The sequence below is a fragment of the Cryptomeria japonica genome, chromosome 11, assembly GCF_030272615.1.
Source record: "Cryptomeria japonica chromosome 11, Sugi_1.0, whole genome shotgun sequence".
In the NCBI taxonomy this organism is placed as follows: Eukaryota; Viridiplantae; Streptophyta; class Pinopsida; order Cupressales; family Cupressaceae; genus Cryptomeria; species Cryptomeria japonica.
This window is the reverse complement of record NC_081415.1, coordinates 717,636,536-717,659,839: the sequence shown is the minus strand read 5'-3', so window position 1 is coordinate 717,659,839 and position 23,304 is coordinate 717,636,536. Positions and strand designations below refer to the sequence as shown.

Here is a 23,304-nt window from a genome sequence, read left to right as displayed (position 1 = left end):
AGGAAAAGAGGTTTTCTAAGCCATGAGGAGAATGTTTCCATGTTTAGTTTGTGAAAATAATGTAAAAACAATGAGTCACTGTTTTAAAACGCAATCTCCTTTCATTAGCCTACTCTCCACCATGTGTTGGAGCTTGTAAGGTTGTTGTACCTCCTTCTAATGGCTTGCAAACAAGAACAAGGAGTTTTATTTATGTCATCCATGAGTTTGGAGTTTCCAAGATCAATCAATGATCTTTGAGGCAAGATTTTTGGAATGCCCATTTGCTGTCCCAGTCAACTAGGACTGAGTTTTACTTTTTTTTTTTCTTGAAGTTATACTTGTATTCTTCTCCTCCCAAATGACAGGTATGAAGGACAATAAGTCAGAAAAGATTGAGCCTTGTTAAGGATCACTAAACAAACTTTTTGTGAGGAGTTCTAATAGTGAAAGTGTAGGTCACAGTGAACTACAAAAAACAGTGAAAGACAAGGGGCAACAACAGTCAGCTTAACAGTGGATTAATTCCATTTTGTAATTGCCTAATGCTTGTATGCAGGGCTAACAAGATTCTCTTTATTTCTAAATGATATTCATGCTTACATGTTGAATGTAATTGGTTTTGGTTGCAAAAGATGTGTTTGAAAGAGGCAAAATTGGAAAAGTTGTAAAATGTTGCATTTTCCTCATAAGCAACTTTTTGTAAAAACTTGTTCTTTAAACTTGGAAGTGTAAATCTTCTTATTTGTGGCTTAATTAGTCAGTAATATGATGGCACTAAGGTCTCTTGTCCATATTGGAGGTTTATAGGTAGAATCTTGGTTTTTCACCATCAAAACCCTTCAAGACCCTCCTTTTTCACCCATTTTTGGGACAATCATGGAGAAGGACTCAGGGACCCCCAAAATTGATGAATCTTCAAGAACTCCCAAAAGGGTATCCAAAAATATGAACCTTTCAATCTGGAAGTCCATCGCTTGAACATGGTGAGCACAAAACCCCAAAAGGAGGGCTAATTGCTTGTAGCCTTTTTAGGCATTAAAATTGAATTTTGGTCAAATCGGGTACACAAATGGTGAATGAAAAGCACAAAAGACATCAATTCCAGTTGAAACAAGTTGTCCTCACATGAATTTGACACCTTTTGTGGGACAAACCCCAAGAACATAGTTTTAGCAAGCCAGAGTGGTTATGGGGTTGAAGCCTTTTAGCATACAAGAGGTCTTGACTTAGGGAGGTGAAACAAGAGGAAGTTTGAGATGGTCTATGAACCTTTGCACTTTGATTACAGTAACAATTCCTTGAAAACAGTAAGGTCCTATACTTAGTGAACATATAAGTCACTTGAGCATTCCACTTGCACTGCCTCCCTATCAAAGAGATTCAGGCTCTCACTATATGGGGCCTTTCTATGTTTTTTAAATTTTCAAGCCTTCAAGGATATACCAGTTTTCTGACAATCATCTCTTTGTCCACCTCAAAATAAATCTCACCCACATGCACGTAGCAATTATTTTAAGTGCTAGCGAACTGAATTGAAAGGTTCTCATCATGCCTACTAAGGCATTCTAACAACGAGGAGATCCCTTCCTCATTGTAGATATGTCAAATGGTTGCATCACTTTGGAAGTCATCACAAGACCTCCACTTGGTTTTCACCCTATCACCCCAATCTTACTAAACATAAAGCAAAAAATCTATAGAATAGAAATTTTGTGGATATTGTAACATTCACCCTAGGGAAACAAAATAAAACCAATATGGAACTACAAAAGGAAGTGGAATTCACTAGAGGTTTGTTTAATAATTATATTACAAGGCACAAATTTGTAATTTTTATCAAATAAATAAAGATGAATGTTAAGGTAAATAGAATTATTACCTAGCACCATCATATTTAGAAGGTTTTTTTGTTTCACATGCAAGGAGTCCTTTGCATATGCAAAAATTTAAATCTTAGAAGGGAATTTGTGCCATTAGGTACAATTGAGAGTCTATCATTTAAAAATTAGGTGGTAAGATGGGGGTTGTAATTATCAAGGAGTACCACCTTTGAGACTTCACAAGTACCATCTCCATCATTATGAGGTAACCTCCATGAGATCTTAGCAAACCAATTCTAGGTCATAGCCACATTGACACCTTTTGAGTTCATAGTCCATGTCACTTTTAGCCTCAAATAAATGAGGTAAAAAAGGATAGAGAACATAAAAATAACAAGGGCCATTGAGCCCCAACTAAGAAAAGAGTTATCAAATTTTGTCATTAAAGGGGGTGATGTTTTGAGAATCCATAGTAAGGAGGCTTTTAACATTCTCTAGAAGGTGTCTATAGTTTCTCCAACATCTTAAAGTTTTGTAGCTAGCCCCCAAATTTGCCTTGGCACTCGGTACCTTGTTACCTTCTTTGTAGATATGGGTAACTCGTACCTATCAAAATCCAAAAGAAGATTTTGGATATCATGAATTATATCCTTAATAGCTTATCCCAGTTCGACGTTACCCTGCATCAAGTCAAGGATATGATTGAAACCTCCTTCAATCATAAGGTCTATTATCCATATCGAAAGAGTAAATTAATCCCCCAAAGCAGGCCATTCTTTCAACCACATTATTAGTATTCACTCCTAGACTATTGGCATAGCCAACAATAATACCCCCCCTTGAAGATCACATATTACCCCCTCCACTAGCCATGCTAAGGTTACCCTTGGCCATCCTATCAAAGTTTAGTTTAACCCATCCATCTAGGGGGGGGACTCCATTTGGTTCTTAACTGAGAAAGTTTCTTTGTGTTGTCAACTTTAGAGAAGTCTAGGGGTAAACCCCATGAGGAGTTGATGTTAATATCAACATGGCTAGGGGTGGTATCTAAAATTTTCCAAGTGCTGACAAAGATATTCTCCAAGTTAGCTATTTAAGAAAAAAATAAACACTTCCTCAAATCTTCTTTTAATATTTTTTAAGATCTGATTGATCCTTTCCTTCCATATGCTCCAAAAAATATGGGGCACAATTTGGTTTCACGATTCTTTGATTAGGGGGCGAGGAAAAGGGCAAGTCAAACTCTTAATGAAAGTAGTCAAGTCAACAATTGTAGTCTAGTAAGACATTTGGTTTTTTTAGGGAAAGTCCTCAAATATCTCTAGAAAAAGTAAAATGGTGAAGAAGGTTGGACATAGTTTCTTTTTCATTACAACATAGAACATACATATTTAGTATCTGCAATCCTCTCCTTTTTAGGTTACCTTTAGTGATAATTCAACTATGAGAAGGCATCCACAAGGAAAAAAATGATTTTAGAAATGGGCTAGTGGTTCCAAATTCTTTTCAAGACCGTTGTAATTAAAGGAAATTGCATTTCTTAGGAAAACAATTCATCAAAACATGCATATCACTCAACCTTAATTAACTCACACATGTACTACATCTTTTGTCACTTCATAAAATAAGGGATTTTGTTCAATCATGATACTATTACAATTTTAAGCTTGGTATGTTCTACACTATCTACTCCCTTGTGCATTCTATCAATGTTCATGACGAACATGATAGAGAACAACACTTTAACACGACATATAACCAACATTGTCAAACATTTGTAATATCCACCATGAGAATCAAAAGTAAACTCAAGAGGAAGAATCATCAATTCAACATTAAGTCATAAAAATACCGACAACTTCAACAATAACTCAAGTGTGAAAAGTGTCACAAAATAGACAGAGGAAAGAGTTGGTGACTAATATGATCATAATAAAACTTAAATAGATTCAATGTTAGTCCTTACATCACAAGAAACATTTCATCAATAATCGAAAATAAGTCAACAACTTGTAACACTTTCACATAACTATGTGACTAATGCTAGTCACATGGAGGGTGTAAAAAACTACATGACACCCAAGAACACAACTTCCCAAGTGCATTAGAGGATGTACCCAAGCATGCCACGTAAACAAGTTATCTATGACTTCAATAATATGTCATAATTCAAGCATCATTACACACAACTATATACTCACTCAACTTGTATACATTTCAATTTCAATGCAATGCAGTCACTTATTATGCAAGAAGACACGAGGAAAAAGGTAACTCTCTCACATAGATAAATGTAAGGGCGACCAACACTCAACCACATAGGAACTTCCTACACAAGGGACATGCTTATACTCACATCACAACTTATTATGATAGGTTATAATACAATGATGGTATCCACATAGTTGACAAGAACAACTCAACCAAGACACTTTGTATCATTAACACAATGATGTCACGACAAAGGATTTATGCTAACAATACAAATTGCACACTATATATGATAAGATCAACACAAGACCATGACCAACTATGCCGAATGATGTCAAATATTCCGTAGAATACTTAATTCATTAACTTATACAAGGAATAACTAATCCACTCAATCATGCAAGTACTACCCTCAATTGTAAGAAATAACTTATCAAACCCTTGTAAGACACTCTTCCAAATCTACATTAGTTTAGAGTATATAGGAAATTTTAATCACTAACAAAATAAGCATGATTTTATATTTTATTTAATCTTATTTTACTTTGAGAAACAATTACATTATTCTTAATACAACCCTAAAATTATAATTATATCTCTAAAATTAAAAAAAATAGCATTGTTTTTTATCCTACTCCACGAAACCCTCTTAAAACTACAAAAGTTTAGGTCACATGTCACAAGTAACCAAGTTTATTCTTAGTCTTCAAAATAGATTGCTCAAATTGGTTTATAAGTTAATTTTTTAGTTATGTCTCTTGTGAATGTCATTTGATATGTACTTTTAAGTTAAAACTTATTTAAAATTTTGAAATATATCTCCCTCTATAAGACTTGCTTATGTCAATAATTTAATTTTACATATAAAAATCACTCAATAGTACTCTATGACATATAATCTCACATATATTTTCTGTTGATATAACCTTTACACCTCCATTCTTTTAATACAAATGCTAGTCTATATATAATATGTCTACATTATCTATCTGAAAAAACCAAAACCTAAATCCGAGGAACGAGAAAAAAAAACATTAATATGTAATTTTCGATTACACTCACATGCAAAACTTTAAAAAAAAATTGTAGAAAAACTCATCAATTCATTTCCTTTATCGAAACCTGTAAAACGGCCGTCCAAAAAAATATTAATATTATTAGAACCAATCTTAAAATAGAATAGAAAGAAAAAGTTAAATTATTCGGCAAATTATAGTCTGTACCTATATATATATCTCAAAAGTCCCTTTGCTTAACCAAAGCTGTTGACGGGCAAAATATCATCGAGGTCCAGGTCCAGGCCAGCGGGGATTCGAGCCTTTGACCACGGGCAACACCATGACCTCAAATCTACCACTATTATAGCTAGGGTAGACGAACGAAGTCGATTTACTTTCTCAAACCTCTCGGCGTTCCTGCTCTTGCCCTTTCAGGGGAAGGGGCAATTCGTTCAAATTCCCTGTAGAGGGTTTGATTTCTTGTTTATGGAACACAATTGAGACGCCATTGCTGATGTTATGACCATTAAAGATAAAGACTTTCTGGGGAGTAAGAAGGTCTTCCTTTGTAGCAGCTGAAAATTGAAGGCGGATGGAGTCGAGGAACGAGCCTGTGGATGACCAGGGAGCTCCCGATTCGTGGGAGCTGGCCGATTTGGATGACAGTATGCAACGATTGTTGCTCTCTTCCAAGACTTGCGCAAGCCAGCAGGCCGATGCGTGTACGGCACTCGAGGAAAGTAATGATAATGACATCAACAATAATGTTAGTAACGGCGTAAAGGATTCCGACCTTGAGGAGCGCATAAATCAGGTGGATCTTTTTCTCAGAGAAGCAATTCAGAACCCCCGGGAGCGTTTATCCGGTAAGCTCTCTAAAACCCCATTATTAGGGTTTAAATTTTTGGTCGTTGATTAAAACACCCGAAGCAAAGATAACATTTTGGGCGTTTTTGGAGGGGTAGCAGTTGAGGGCGGGCCGTATGATTTTTGAAGACGAGGCGGTAATTAGGGTTTTATTATTATTTAGTTGGTTGTACGGTTAGAAAAAATTCCTGGGTATGTTTGCTTCTTCGTTTTTAGTGCGTTTTCTAATAAGTTACAAGCACCTAGCTTGTAGGGTTTGATAACGGGTCCTCTGGAGTGCAGAATTAGGCTATATAGTTTCTTAGGAATACATTATTTTTGGTAGTCGGATGATTTAGTGAAACAGCTGGTGAAAGAAAATTTTCTAATATGCCTCGATAGAAGCCAAATTTCAAGGGTAAAGCAATTGTGGTTTGTCACTATTGAGCGCAGCTGGAGTAGGGATTTGCTGTGTCATTGCCTTACACGGTGACAGAAGGTTCATCTTGTTTAATTGCCAAATCTATAACTCTATAACCATTGAGTAAAATCGGAGTTGAAATTTTTATGGACAGGATATTGTTTGCTTGGTAAGCCTTGGGTGAGGTTATAGGTTATCTGGATAAGCTGGGGATTACATTATCAAGATAATAAATTTGATTCTCAATTGAATGCTTTCTAAGTTGATTACTTGTCACCAAATGTATCTTCCTGGTTTGGAGGCTGCCGGGGGGGTGTTTGATCCTGGCCGACGCTTGAATACATTTAATGTTCAGGAAACGGTAGACCACATGCCAACTGGATTAGGGAGCATTTGATTCTGGTCGCATCAGTGAATATTCATGTTCATCACGCCTCACCATTTTTTCACTTGTGGGTTATGGGGCACCTTAGTGCCATGATGGGGTTTGCCTTTTGGTCACATGTTACCTTTACACCATAAGAACTTGAGAGAAAATATAACACTCTACTGAATGGCAGTGCAATGCTGATTTGTTCATGTGCAGTTAGAATTGCTATATAGAAGATGGATAGAATTAAAAAAAACTACAAATATGTCTATATTAATTTTGATATATGTTATTTAGCTTGTCATTGGCATTCACTTTTGTCAATAATGGTTGACGACTTTACATAGTAGAGGTCACGAGTTTTAAAACCCCAAGATCTTGATGGGAGTCCATGTCCTTGAGCTCTTGGTTTTAGTAGCTTTGATTTTTTTAATATTTGAAAGAAAGAGTGAAGATTACTTCAATGATCAATCTTCAGAATTGTAATTTTGACTTGTTTATGGCATCTCTGGAAGACGCTCCCATAATATCTTCATATGCCATTAACTTAAAGTGAGCCATATTTTGCAGTAATAAAATTTGTCAAGGCTCTTCTAGATACAGAAGAATTTTGGAAATTGCCTTCCTGTGGAAATCGTTGTTCTAAGAATCTAAAGTAATATTGTTTATACTGTATGATGCTTAAGGTTTGTTTTCAGTACAAGTTAGAGAGACTTCAGTTTTAAATTATCTTTTATTTGTATCAAAGGTTACATTCACAGCTTGGGTGGTATTGTGTGGTGTTCAATATGTCCCAAGCTCATATTATGAGATGATTCAAAATAAGGAGGAGAAAATAACTTATTATATTCACACATTTAGGTACAAGTATAACAAGAAGAACAAAGTAAATGATTAGAGAGGAGTTTAGAAGCTAAGATGCAAGCCATAAAGATTGCAGAGCTTATTGAAATAATTTGAATACATTTCATAGTTTGTATAGCTATCACCTCCTGCATTGCCTGCTGTTTACACATTCTTATCTGTTAGTAGGTGCTATTTCATGTTTCTTCTCATACTTAATCTCATCTGCATTGCCGTCTGTTGTATGTGCAGTCTTTTCATTGATATTGCACTTCTGGTTAATTGCTTTTTTGCAATATTTTTACATGTCTTGTGTTCTGCTTTTGATTTCTTATCTGTAGTCATATCTCATCTTTATGTAGCAGATACAATGCCTGGACAACGATATGAAATGTAACAAATGTTTCATGAATGAAACAGACAGAAGTGTGAACTCATATAACTACCATGCGGGTGTACAATTACAGATATTGATGCCTTTTAGTATTTTGGATCCCCCTTGGTGTAAGGCAGATTCGAGATTTGGATTGATTTTTTCTAGTGAAGCTAATGCATGAGGGGGAATGATTTAGTATGGGTCCTTTAATGCTTCTGTTGTGCCCTAGAGTCTAGCGACAAATGCTAAAAGGCTTTACAGTGGGACAGGAATCACTAAAGTGTGGTGGTGAGCTGCAAAACTTAGCCATGAAGGTGATGTGTAATGTTTTGACTGTAATAGCAAAATTGTTCTTGGTAATAAATTAGCAAACCAAAAGATGAAATGCTTTTCAAATAATGTCAAAAAAGTGGAAAAAGGAGTAAAAATTGCTGATTTGCAAATTTGAAGGCACTTTAATTACATAGATATATAGAGCAAATGAAAATGAGATTTGAGCCCATGAATTTTGGAATACAGATTTTATTTATTTATTTTCATATTGCTGATTACATTGCATTGCACAACACATATGGCATACTGCATAACTACTCACTAATAGATTGTCATGCCCCTGCTTTAAGATCGCTGCCTTCACATAGCAGACTGCAGCATCAATAGCAATTAAACCTATGTGATAATAGCTATTTATTGTGAGGAGGCGATCAGAGTAAAAAGGGATATAATTATCAGCAAATAATTAAAGGAATGATGAGCAGTACTTTATGGAAGGATGCATCCCTTGCAAAGTGAAGGGGTGTGCCTTCTCCTTATTAGAAGATAGAAAAGGGTGGACAGTTCATTTGTAAAGGGAAGGAAGAAAGAATGGACCATATGAGTCAGGGAAGGATTAGTAGAAAGGAATGGGAAGGAAATTAGGAAGTGATTATTTCAAAGGGCAGATATTATGAAAGGTTGTACTCTTTCAAAGAGCACTTATCAATCATCACTCACCAATACCTCAAATTGGCACTCATTCAATCATCACTCATGAATCCATCAAAACAATTATCGATTATTAAATTAAGCAAACAATCAATCAACAAATCATCATCATAAATTATCAATTCATTCAATCAATGAAACATACAAACATCCATCAGCCCAACATCAACTATACAAGCATCAACCATTCTAGCATCAAATCATTCAATTACCAATCACTAAGACATCAATCATCCAAGACATCAATTTGGAATAGAAATTAAGAGCAGCAATTAAGTATTTCAGAAATTAAGTTGTTGCAGTTGTTTGAGAATAAATTTCTTGCTTCATCAAGAGATTATAAATATTCTAGCAAATCCCTTGAGAAAGCATGTCTTGAAGTTGTGAAGTGTCTTGCAAATAGGAAGGATGACGAACATTTTGAGTTCATGAGAGATGAGATGGCCTGCCTTCATGCTCTTATCAAGTTGGACAAAAGGTGGGAAGGACGATCAACCTCCCATGCTTTTGGAACAGGAGTTGGTAGGATAGCCAGCCTTCCATGCTCTTGGTCCTGATTGAAGAGGATGGCTAGCCTCCAAGGTGAATGAAGGGATGGAAGGGCGACCAACCTTCCATGCTCTTGGCAAGTCAAGGATAGCCAACATTGGGAATTGCCAGTTTGTAAGCATTTCCAAGAACTTCATGATGCGATTTTCTATGAGGAATATGCTATGATTTAAATGTTAATGATGCCATGATTTATTGATCTAAATAGTGTGATGCTTTGATGTATGGATTTGAATATTATCATAAGATCTTGTTACTTATCTCAATTTTTAGTGATTAATATTGTTTGCAGGCCTAAAGTCAAGAATATCCCAAAAAGTGATATTACATAGATTCAGTTACAATATACTTTCTACAAAATCGACCTACAAACTAAATATATAGTTTAAAAAAAACAGGTGTAGTGAATAACTCTTGCTTTTATGAAGAGGACTACATTAGAGGACTAAGGGTCTTGGTGATGACACATCATTTGGAGATGGCCATTGACGTGTCTTGGTGGTTGGATAGATGTTGCTATCTAGCATTCATGATGCATAGTGATCATTTTAGATAACTAGTGCATGAATCCATTACCATTTCCCATGGCCAATCTATAAAAATTTACTACATATACCATTTGGGAATGGCCATTTGTATATTGTGATGGTTGAATAGACATTGCCATTTTTAAGAGTAGACCTCTTACAAACATATCCTATTAAGAAAGAATCATTGGTCAATAAATATAAATGCACATGAAAAATCAAATGATATATATTTTCATGTAAGTAAAACAATGTATTACTCTTAAGATGCATTACTAGAATGGCAGCAAGGGAGTGGATTGTAGTGTTGTGAGTGTGATTTAAATATATATCTTTTACATTAGAATTGAAATATTCAATGGTACATTGCCAGGGGGGCAGTTGCTTTCGTATTAAACATAAAGGATTTACATTTCAAAAATAAAAAACAAGGGTATCAAGGACAACCTATTCTACTTTTGCACCAAAGCTCTCCTTAGACTCGTATCATTCTTTGGTGCTATTGAACTTGATATATAACATTCCTTTTGTTAATTTAGATGCTCAATCTTGTTGTTCTTTTGTAAATAGATCATTGCTCTCTTTGATGAACTTGTGGTATTTCTCCAAATTGCATTTGATCAACCTTGTCCCAAAAAGTTGCTAGGCCTTACCAAGTGCATCATTATTTTCGGTTTCTAAAATCTCTAAAATTCCTCCAAGGCTGCTTGAAGTTGCCTTGATGTTGTCTAAGTTGCTGGTCCCGGTTTGGATTCGGATTTGGGTTTGCAAATTCGTTCAATTTTTTTTTTGGGGTGGGTTCGGGTTCACTTTGGGTTCGTCTGTACAAAAACATATAAAAATAAAAAGTAAAAAATACATACATGCAGCAGCAAATAAGTTCATAATACACCACTATCAACTATGCTAGTAGTTAAGTGACAGAAAAATACACCACCATATATATTAATGTTTTAGTCCAAATAACATAGCAAAATGCCAAAATACACCACCATATCAATGTTTCAGTTCAAAAATAATAATGTCAACATTAACAATCAGTCATCGCTGATCAAATATCATCAAAAGTCATCAAACATATCATCCACCTCCTCTTGTGGCAAATTAGAAGCACAAACAGTGCCACTGGCAGCGGTACTAGCAATCTCAAAATAGACAAAAACTAAAAAAAACAAAAAAAACGTGTCAAAGGCGTCGAATACCCCTGGGGTTCTGCCGCTGAAACCAAAATTTGCCCCGGGTCCTTCACAGCAAACCCACAGGGCAAATTTGGGACCCTGGATGAATTTTGGATGAATCTGGTCCGAACCAGAATTCCTGCAGAACCGAACCGGGTCGGGTCCCTGAGAAATTCTGGAAAAATCTGGCAACTTAGGATGTTGTGTTTTCCTTTTGCTTTAGCAACTTATTTCTTGTATTTTATTTTGCACAAATTTGCTTGTTGCCAACACCCCCAGCTCTTCCATCCCAAAGCATCGATTATATTCGAAAGGAAAATCTTGATGAACATTTTGTCATGTTTGTTCCTTGCATGCTCCTCATATGCCTTTGAGTCAATGATCTTAACTATTATGTTCTCCACATGCTATGACCCAATTTAGAAGGGCTTATTTAGTTGAGCCCAAATAGATTGGTTATTATAGTTGTTTATTCATTAGTGAAACTTTGCTCTCCATCCTTCTAGATAAAGGTGTAAGGGGTCTCTACAATTTTAATTGAGCTTCTTTTGCAGCCTTATAGATAAGGTTTCAGTCTTGATTCTTCACCTTGTGTGGGGAAACGTTCTATGTTATGACCTTGCAATCTCCTTGCACACCAGAAATACACTTCTATATTCACCTTTAATATATTGCACAGCAGACTGTACTCCAAGACTTGCTATCATTGCACACATAAATTTCCTTGACATGATCAACAACATGGTTTGCTAATCTATCCCTTGCTTTGTTAGTCTCTTGATAGCATTGGGAAATGTAGAAGCTTCTCATTTTCTCAAGGATTTGCTAGAGGTTTCCCAAGATACTTCCAAGTATCCAATTTCCTATGGCATTCTTTTGAATTGCATTGACACACATCTTTGAAGCTCCTATTTTAATATTGGCGATGAGTTTCCTTTGCACAGTTTGAGTTTATTTAGTAGTGTTGAAAGTCATCCTTATTGTTTTTTGGATGTTCAATTTATTTGAAATTGCCCATATGAGTTTCCTTGCATTATCTTGGATTATGCAATCAGCTCCATATGCTCTAGGGTTTCCATGTAAGGCACCATTGAAATTCAATTTCAATCAACATCTTCCCTTTGATGAATCTGATTTGGACTTGCATGTGCTAATCATTTCTATCCACAACTTCCCTTCTAATATCTTCAAGCTTAACAAGGAGGGAGCCCTCCATGAATTGCATTGATCCTATTATGAGATCTATGAGCTTTTGTGGCATTATGGAAGTATTGTTGTCTTGATCCCTTGCTTCCAACAAAGCCTCACTCTAGTTGATTTGGTTAATTGTATGCATTACATCATATAGACTGGTATTTGTCAAAATGACATCTTTTATCATCAATATCTTCCTTGCAAGAGTTGGTCATCTTCCCTTTTACTAATCTGATTTCGACTTTCATGCACTAATTGTTTCCTCACACAGTTTGGTTCTCATTTTTTTTTTTGAACAAAGGAACTCCTAGGTATTTGCTAGAAATACTTTTGATGTGGAAACCAAGGAGGGATACACTTTGTTTTTGTAATGTTTTTCTTGTGCAAAAAGATGTTAAAGAATTAGCTTGGTTAATAATTTGTTTGAATCTTGGACATATATATTGAAGGTGCTTTTGATCATTCTAGCTTCATCAATTTGAGATAAACCAGAGCGGATGCTGTCATTCAGAAATTGTAGGGGAGTACATGCAAGCAAGCCTAATGCTACTTGAACACCTCTCCAACCTCCTTGCGATGCAATTGCATCGATAGAACCTTTCTAATGCCTAAACTGTGGTAGCAAATAGGAAGGGATAGGTCAGGTTTCTTTGGTATTTACCTGTAGTGGCTTCAAAGAAGCCATAGGTGCTCCCATTAATCAATGCAGAGAACACTGGTGTGGAAATGCAGCCTTTAAATCCGATACATCCATTGTTTTCAAAAACCAAACTTCCCTGATATCTTTGTTAAGAATCTGCAAATAACCCTATTATATGATTTACTTATGTCCAACGTGATTGCCATGCACTTTTGGCAAGTAAAAACTATTGAATGTAATGCTTCACATGTGTCTGTCATTTATAATTGTCTTGCTTGTGTCATTTCACTTTGTTCTTCTTAAATTAAGTTCATTATTAATGAAAAAGTGCGAGATCTTGAAAAAACTTTTATCTAAAGAGGTGCAGTCAATTTTTACTGAGTGGTGGAACAAAATGATCACTGCACTTTATCTTGGCTTTGTGTTGACAGCAAAGAGATTCCTTGTTATGCTGATGTTGAAAAAGAGTCAGCCAAGGGCATGCAAAAGCACTTGCTAAACTCTTCCTTGATCCAGATATGGAAGATGTAGTTACCAGTGAATTTTTTTGATTTTGTAGCCTCCATTGTTCCTAGTGTTTCTGCTCTACATGACAATCACAAGAAGGAATCTCCGCAAATGGGCTCTTGTATATTTGTAGGAATGCAAACCAACTGCTTTGGAACCTTCAATGATCAATTATCAGTTATATTTGTGTTATGACAAGTTGGTTTGTGTATTTTGAATTCAAATTTGAGGTAGGAGTTTTTTTTAGTGATTATGGAGGTTTAGATGCACTTTTAGGGTTAAGACCAATACCCTTATTCTTTAGTAGGCAAAAAGAAAAATAAATAAATACAAGGACTCCCTTTTGCCAGACGGGTTTGGCCCAGGTTCTGTCTAGGTTGTGCAAAATGAATCTGGGTTTGCCTTGTAGTGGAGCTTTGTGAATCTGGTTTTATTTGGTAGGATCCGGATCTGATCCGAATCTGGGTTGTTTGCAGGATGAGCCAATAACATAGGTTTAACTATATATATAAATGATAAGGTGGGGTTTATCAGATGCAGGCATGTATGACATATGCTGTGTAGATTTTCAGTATGGCAGTTTTTTAACTTATGGTGAAATTCATTCTGTAATGCAAATAGAGTAGTTATTTATGTGACAAAGAAGTCTTTTATGTTGACTTGGTGGTCAGCACCTCCTTCGGGGTTTGCAACATGGCTTAAATGCCTCCCATGGATTTGGGTAAGTTTGGCGTTTGTAGTGGGCATTGATAGCTCGAGCTTTTGGCGCAATGGCAAACATACCAACAATTTGTTTCAGAGCCCTGGGTCACGGGTTCGAATCCCGGGAGGTCTCCTTCATTCTGTCTGTGCGGAACCCTTAGTCGGTGCTGATGGGGAGATTGTTGACTTGTTGGTCAGCACCTCCTTGGGGTTCACGACATGGCTTAAATGCCTCTCGTGGATCTGGGTAAGTTTGGTGTTTGTAGCGGGCGTCAATAGCTCGAGCTTTTGGTGCAACGACAAACATACCAACATTTTATTTGCATTTGTTGGCAACTACTTAGTTTTTTTTCCCTATTCAATATTGTGAGGTACATTGAAAGATTTGATATTAGAATATTTAATTCTATGTCAGTCACCTATTTTTAGTTCCTTGGTTAATGGTCATCTACTATTTTTATGTAATTAGCTTTTAAGCTTAATTTAGCTTTCACGCTTAATTTAGTGTTTAGCTCTTTAGTCTTTTACTTTAACGTTATGTTCTAATTATAGAACACCGTCTTGTTAAATTCTATATATACGTGTGTACATCGTTCAATGTAATTATCTGATTATTGAATCATTCATTCAATTTATTTTTCATGGTATCAGAGCATGGAAATTAAAAATTTCGAAAGTTTTTGTTATTAAAATTTTTCAAAGTTTTTATTGAAGAGATTTTTTTATAACTGTTTAAAAAAAAAAAAAAGAGCAGGTTCTTTTTCTCTTCTTGGGCGTATTTTTTTTGCAAGTTGAAAATTTTCCTAGGGTTTTTGCAATTTTTGGCTAGGGTTTTGACCCTTTAGTTCAAGTCGAAATTTTATTCTGGTTGCAGATTCTTGGTGGGTTTTTTCAAGAGCTCAATTGGGTCGTCGTTAGATTTTTCTGGGTGCATCGTTTTCCTGCCTCAATTTTTGAGCTATTGGATCTGCATTCTATTTTCAAATTCTTGGTGGGTTTTTCAAGAGATGTTTTGGGTTGGTCTCAAATTTTTCTGGGTGCCTCGTTTTTTGTGCCTCAAATTTTGTGCCAACGAATTTGCCATGAAATTAAAAAACTGTTTATGCTGTTTTAAGTTTGCAGAAAATTTTAATTTTTGGGCTTCTTCCAAACCTCGAAATTCATGCCTTGGAATTCGTGCTAGAATTCTCCTATAGGGTTTCAGTTTTTTCAGCAGCTGCTTCTATTTTGAGTTTAAAAAAAAATCAGATTCTTCTGTCTCTTGCTTTCACTCAGTTGACCTCGATCAACCCCGATTTCCGTGATGGCATCATTAACCAACATCATGTTGGAACACAATCAAAAGTTCAATGGCCGCAACTACAACACCTGGAAACAGCGTATGCTTACCATCTTTGAGTATCGTTGCCTTGATCAACTTGTTTTGGGCAAGGAATCTTGTCCTACACAATAGGTGATGATCAAGACAAACATGATGTGAAGAATTGAGAGGTTGTCATGCTTATCAAACTCTCCGTTAGAGATGATCAACTCCCACAGGTGCCTTCAGGTAAAACGACAAAAGAGATTTGGGATCTTTTGAAGGATCTTCATGAAATGTTCGACAAGAGCCGAGCTTTCTTTATGAAGAATATGCTGTTTTCTATCAAGATGGATGAGAAGTCATCTATATCCAGGCACATCTTACGAACATCAAGGACATCAGTGATCAGTTGGAAGCTATAGGCCGAACCATGGTGGAAGAGGATATGGTAGTGATCACGCTAAAAAGTCTTCCTAGATCCCACGAGCATTTCATTGATACGCTCAATATCTCCTCTACTACTGTTGATTTGAAGTTTCGTGATCTATACAACAAGCTGCTACAACAGGATCAATGGAAGCAGCAGTTTGGAAGCAACGCTAGTTCATCCACTGAACAGGCTTTCACAGCCTCAACTTCACACAAGTACAAGGGTAAAGCTCCGTCCTTCCAACATAAAGGACAAGGTCAAGGTCAACCTAAGCAGTCTTCCAAAAAGAAGAGCTTACAGTGTTCCTACTGTCATATATATAGCCATTTGGTGAAAGATTGCCAGAAATTGCTAGCATTCTAGCAATCCAAACAGGGAGGGTCCAAGCAGAAAGCCAATTCTGCCACGCATCCTGATCAAAAGGAATCTGCCTTCTATGCATTCATGGCCCAAACCTCCTCTGATGATGTTCAATCATCAGCCTGGTACATTGACTCTAGAGCCTCTCAACATTTCACACATCGTCGGGATTGGTTTACAGAGTACATGCCTTTCACTGATTCAGTGATCTTTGGTGGAGGCGAAGAGTATACTGTTGTTAGCAAGGACAACGTTCAGATTTCATCTGGTGGGAGGGATATAATATTCCTCAATGTATACTTTGTGCCTGGTATGAAGCTCTATCTATTGTCAGTTAGTCAGATTATGTAGCATTCACCACAACTGGATGTCGTCTTCGGGTTGCACAAGTGCAACATTGTTGACAAGGAGACTCGCACTACAGTTGCAGTTGGTATTGAGGATCATGGTTTTTATAGACTTGTTGATTCTACTGGTTCTCAGGGGCTCGCCATGGCAGCTAGGAGTACTTCCATCAGCACTCTTTGGCATCAGCAATATGGGTATCTCAATGTCCACTATTTCTCTCAGTTGGTTCGAGAGGATCTAGTCATAGGATTACCTGAGATTCAAACTCAGAATCCTGGAGTTTGGGAGAGTGTCAAGCTGGAAAGTAGCATAGGTGTCCGTTTTCAGATGGAGATGCTTGGATAGCATCCAAGGTCTTGCAGCTCGTTCATGCGGACATTTGTGGTCCCATGAACACTCCATAAGTCACTGGATGTAGGTATTTTCTATTATTTGTTGATGATTTCAGCAGACGCATGTGGGTTTATTTTCTTAAGCATGAATCAGAGGTGTTCACCATGTTTCAGACGTTTAAGGCCTTAGTGGAAAAAGAGTCTAGCTATCAGATAGTCACTCTTCAGTCCAACAATGAAGGGAAATTTTGTTCTACAGAGTTCACCAAATTTTGTGCATCACATGGCATCAAGCATCAGCTTACCACACCTTACACCCCACAGCAGAACAATGTTGTTGAGCGCAAGAACCGTACAGTCACTGAGATGGCTCGATCTATGTTGGAGCATAGAAATGTTCCAAAACACTTTTGGGCGGAAGCGGTCTTCACTGTAGTCTACCTTCTGAACTAGTCTCCCACAAAGGCCATTAAGAAGATGACTCCGGAGAAAGCCCGGTCTGGCAGGAAGCCCAAAATCAATCATTTGAAAGTTTTTGGCTCTACAACTTATGTTTGGATTCCAAATGCCAAGCGCACCAAACTGGATCCAAAGAGTTAAAAATTGATGTTCACCGGCTACAGTAACAACCACAAGGTATATCGGCTGATTGATATAGACACTAATCACCTCATATTCAGTCGAGATGTAGTATTTGATGAAGAAAGAGGGCCTTTTCAGCCTTCCTCTCCTGATTTGAGCATTGAGGATCAGCCTCCAAAGGCTGCAAGTATGGGTGTTCGTCTTCCCTTAGCTCCACCTGATGGGAGGGATTTAGTTGACTCTAAAGTTGTAGGGTCTCCCAGGCATGACATTGCACCCCCCGACTTTCCTTAGGATCTTCTAGATCCACATCCAGAGGAGCTTGCTCCAGATATTCCAAGTAATCTTCATCCTGCAACAGATATTGGTACTTCTACTCTCCGGCCCAAGTGGTGGGCCAAGACCATTGGTGATCTTCATGATGATGAGCTCATTGAGGGTAGATCAGTTAGAGGTAAGAGCAAGCAACACATAGTTAATTTTGCTCTTATGGCCAACATTCACAATATTTATGAGCCTCAAACATATACAGAGGCTAAAGGTGTACCTGAATGGGAAAAGGCTATGGCAGTTGAGCAACATAGTCTTCTGAAAAACAACACTTGGGTATTGTCCGATCTTCCTCCACGGAAGAAGCCCATTTGCTGCAAATGGGTGTTTAAAGTCAAGTATAAAGCTGATGGAAGCCTTGATAAGTACAAGGCTCGGTTGGTGGCAAAAGGGTTTTCACAGAAGGAGGGCATCGACTATGAGGAGACATTTGCTACCACAACCAAGATGAGTACCATTAGGCTTGTCCTCGCTCTCTCAGCTCAATTTGGATGGAAAGTCCACCAAATGGACGTCAAGAGTGCCTTTCTCAATGGTGATTTGCAGGAAGAAGTCTACATGACGCAACCTCCAGGTTTAAAGGTTGTTAGTAAGGAACACCATGTATGCAGACTAGTCAAAGCACTCTATGGCCTCAAAATTGACAAGTACTTGATTGATCAAGGCTTTCAGAGGAGTCCTTCAGATCCCAATTTGTATGTCAAACATACTAGTGATGATATTCTATTTCTAGTAGTCTATGTCGATGATCTCATCATTAGTGGCAGTGCAGCACATCTGATCATGCAGGTCAAACAAAATTTGTGTCAGCATTTTGATATGACAGATTTGGGACTTCTCCATTATTGTCTCGGTGTAGAGGTTTGGCAGATTGGTAGCCACATATTCATTTCTCAATCAAAGTATGCCAAGAGCCTATTGGATAAGTTTCGAATGCAAGATTGTAAACTTGCATCTACACCTATGGAGATGGGGCTCAAATTATCAGCCAAATCAGATTCACCTGTAGTGGATGAGTCTTCATTCAGGCAACTAGTGGGCAGCCTCATCTATCTCACCACCACTAGACCTAACATCATGTTACTGTGAGCTATATTTCTCGTTTCATGTCAGCCCCAAAAGTTGAACATTGGGTTGCAGCGAAGCGTGTGCTTAGATATGTGAAGGGCACTCTAGATTTTGGCATTTTGTACTACAGAAGCAAAGATCCTAGGCTGGTTGGTTTCACAGACTCGGATTGGGCAGGTTGTGTTGATGACAGAAAGTCAACTTCTGGGTATGTTTTCAGCTTGGGTACAGGTGTAGTCACACGGACCAACAAGAAGCAACAGGCAATAGCTCTTTCCTCAATTGAAGCAGAGTATCGGGGAACTGTTAAGGCAGCATGTGAGGCAATTTGGTTACGTAGGATGCTTGCAGACATGCAAATGTCTCAACTAGGACCTACTCCCTGTTTTGTAATAATTAAGGGGTTCTAAAACTAGCCAAAAATCCAGTCTTCCATGAGCGGACAAAGCATGTGGAGCTTCATTGTCATTTCATCTGCTAGCATGTTGAAGATGGATCAGTGATACTGCTGTACATTCCTACAAAAGATCAGACTGCAGATGTCCTCACCAAGTCCTTGAGCTCGGCAAAGTTTCTCAAATTTAGAGGGCAGCTTGGTGTGATAGATAGCATGACCATTAAAGGAGGGTATTAGAATATTTAATTCTATGTTAGTCATATTTTTAGTTCCTTGGTTAATGGTCATTTACTTTTTTTATGTAATTAGCTTTTAAGCTTAATTTAGCTTTCACGCTTAATTTAGCGTTTAGCTCTTTAGTCTTTTACTTTAACGTTATGTTCTAATTATAGAACATCGTCTTGTAACCTCTATATATTCGTGTGTATATCGTTCAATGTAATTATCTGATTATTGAATCATTCATTCAATTTATTTTTCAGAATATGGCCATTTAATGGAAACATATCATTGTCGTTGGAACTGACAGCAATTACATGTGATGTTGTGATGATAAATGAAGTATCTTAAGGAAACTTTTTGAGCATGTGACCTACATCTTATTAAGGGCTTGTTTTCTTTCAGGAAAAAAACTCTTCAAAAGGTAACTTTCTAACTTAATTAGAGATGTGATATGTTTGCAGCTTCATCAGAATACTTCGCAGTGAATTGAATTCTAGAGAACATATTGACACACTCTCTTTCTCTTTCTCTCCCTCCCTCTCTTCCCCTGGCATCTGTAGCCACATCTGTCTCCATAGCTCTACGTTCAAACAAAGTGCTTAGAAGTAAACAATTCTAATGCTGGCAGCCTGTTACAATCTTTAGGTAAAGCAAGGGTGGCTTCTTTAGAATGTTTGCCTGCTTTTCTCGTTGACTTTTGACACAAACAGAAAAGGAACTTGCACAATAAACAATTATTTGTAATTTTGTGACTAACAGAATTCTTTATTCAATGTTACTGAATATGACCACTAATTTGGTAGCGTTGGGTCTGGTTATCACAACCTACTTAATTGTCTTTGATGACATCGTCTAAGAGGTGGGTCAAGGGTAGGCTTTGAATATGGTACACAATCTTTAGTTGATTTTGAACCAGAGAATCAGAACAGTTTTCATGTATGATTTCATTTGGAAAAGAGTTTTCAGGATTTATCATATTTTTTGTTATAATTTTTAGTGTTTTGATCATTTTGTAGGGTTTCTAAAAGTGAGTGATTCTGTGCAGTTAAATGAATCTTATTTTGTTTTAGTTGGGTTACAGTTACCACATCATTGAAGAAATCCCATTAATTATGGTGTATTCATTTAAATTGAGTTAAGAATTGGATGGGTTGAGTTTGAGGTTTTGATATACATGGGGTAATTAACTCATCTTTTTTGATTTGCTGTTCTTGTGTAGTTCTACGAATTGAACAAGATGTTGAAAGGTTCGTTCAAAATCCACGGCAGCAACAGCTTGAATTTTCCCAATTACCTACCTCCTACCTTAGACTTGCAGCTCATCGTCTTGCTCAACATTATGGTCTGCAGTCAATGGTGGTTACAGACAGTATTTCTTTGGATATGTCTGGGACTAAGATAATTGTACTTAAGACTAAAGAGACTAGGTATCCACCTATTAGACTAGCCGATATTCCAGTAAATCTGCCACAGGATGAAAAGATCAGTTCTGTCAAGGTTGCAATTAAACAGAGGCCACAGAAAAATTCTCATAGTGGTGGTAATGCTGGTATGCATTCCTCAAAATTGAATCATTCTAAAAGTGTCGAGGAAAGGAAAGAGGAGTACAATAAAGCTCGTGCGAGGATCTTTAGCGTGAATAGTCCTAACATGGCGAGTAAATCTGCTGAGGAGGAGTCAGCTACATTTGATAATTGGCAATGCTGCTCAATGGTTACCTTGAAAAGTGAGGAGAAACCTAGTTTGGATGACTTACGAAGTAATCATGTGAAAGGTCCATCTGACTGCCCAGCTGGAAATGGTAGGATAAACAAATTGAAAGGGGAGAGGGAGTCTGTTAGCAAGGTAAAGACGAACAATAGGGTTGCAATTTTCCGTGACAGGGAGACAGATCGCAAGGATCCTGATTATGATCGCAATTCTGATAGGTAAGGAAAGTTTGTATTATGATTAAGTTCAATAGTCCATAAGGCTTGGGTTTTTAGTGAGTATTGAAGGCTACTCTGATTACAAAATTGCTGTTTGTATGTTAATTGAATTTTAAGATTTAATAGGTTGTTTGTTATAAACAGGTACACTCAAAGGTTTGATCCTGGCTTTGGTTTTAATATGGGACCATATAGTATGCAAGCTATGTATGCTCCCGCTGTTAATTATAACACTGAATTTCCTCAGCTTGGAGCACCTCACAGGGCTCAAATGCCCATGGAACCTCCCCCTCGGCCTCTTCCACAACACATTCGTAGCCCTTGGCTAGGTTCAACTAGTACAATGGGCTATGGTGCCCTGGATACTATGATGGGTCCATTCAATCCAAATCACATGGGTGCACCTTCTGCATCTGCTGTGTATATGCATTCTTCTCAATTTGGTTGCCCTCCAGCTATGGTCTATGTCCGTCCGAATGAATGCATTCAACCTTCCTTTTCACATGTAAGATATTCTATCTAAACGCCTCCCGTAATATAATGCTAGTAAGTCTGAAGTATTAATGTTCTCATTAATTAAACATTTCCTTCTTTTGCAGCCTTCCCTTCAGCAGCAGCCTGAAGCAAGTTTTGGACAAGCCCGGCCCCGCTAAGGGGCACGGGCCATGCCTGCACCTGCCAGCCAAGCATAGAGAGGTCAACTTTGGTTTTAGTTGATTTTGACATGATATCTACAAGGATATGAGTTTTATAAGTGGCTGGCAGGGTAAATGCAGGCAAACACTGAGGGTGGATGGATTATGCATTGCACCAAATTCTGGTTCACATATGGTGGTAAGACCAGAGCTCAACAGGAAATCCATCATCCTCAGTTGACATTGTACTTGTGCTGACATGAATTTGGGGGATTACAAAAGAGCATGAATATCAATGGGCTTCCAACTGTAGTGTGTAGAAGTTCTTGATGCACTCCTTGGTGGAAGAAACATGACCAGAAGCTTGTAAATTGGATGCTTCTTCAAAATCACGGTAAGTTTTATCTTGAACTTCTCATTTGGTATATGAAATTTTTTAAATTTAGTTTTGTTAACATCCATGATCATTTAGTAATAGTTGTACATCGCTTTGTTAAACAGTGTGATACCCTTGGAGAACTCTTTCACTTTTGTTACCTGATTGAAGAAAACTTTGTCAACAAAGGAAAAATGAAAATGAGTAGACCTGACCTGCCCAACGTGCTGGCAAACTAGCTAAGTGCCCTTTGTCTTTTTTTGGTCACTCAATGCAAATGTGAGAGCTGTGGTGTGGTCCCCGATATTACTAAATTGGTTTTATTGGAAAATAGTTTTCTTTTTAGTTTTTGGAGAATGCCCTCTTGTTAAGAAGATATACTCGGTTACATTATTTGTCAATACTACTAGTTTTGCATTATTTGTTAGTAGTAATACTACTAATCCTTGTACGCATATAGTTTATATATAGTTATTGAAGTTAAAAAGTATTTTATTACCCAGGCAGTAAAAATTCATTAATAACATACTGGAGATTTTAGATCCGCTCCTTGAGAGTTTGATGATATCTTGTCACTTTCTTTAGAGTTGTAGATGAATGGGTTTCCTATTTCGTTTTCAATGTTTTATGTCTTGTTTACCATTAAAGGTCTGAATTCTTAAACCATGATGCACAATCCTGCATTGTGACGGTGTTGTTATTCATGGTGGGAAAGTCACAATTTTAATATAACATATAAATGTCATTAATTGCTTGCTTAATCGTTTTTTTGGCTTAGTATATTTGGAAGAGGGAAATCAGCTCACCCAAAATAGATAATCCTTATTTCTTAACACACAATGGCT

At 37.2% G+C, this 23,304-nt stretch overlaps 1 protein-coding gene across 1 annotated transcript; it reads left to right on the top strand.

Annotated features, from left to right (window-relative positions):
* The first annotated feature begins 5,219 nt into the window (after nt 1–5,219).
* LOC131061300 (uncharacterized) lies at nt 5,220–23,024 on the top strand. Its single transcript, XM_057994913.2, has 5 exons — nt 5,220–5,877; nt 20,740–21,448; nt 21,593–21,953; nt 22,048–22,477; nt 22,585–23,024. The coding sequence occupies exons 1-4, from the start codon at nt 5,604–5,606 to the stop codon at nt 22,099–22,101; spliced, it is 1,398 nt and encodes a 465-aa protein (XP_057850896.2). The 5' UTR covers nt 5,220–5,603; the 3' UTR covers nt 22,102–22,477; nt 22,585–23,024.
* The last annotated feature ends 280 nt before the right edge of the window (nt 23,025–23,304 follow it).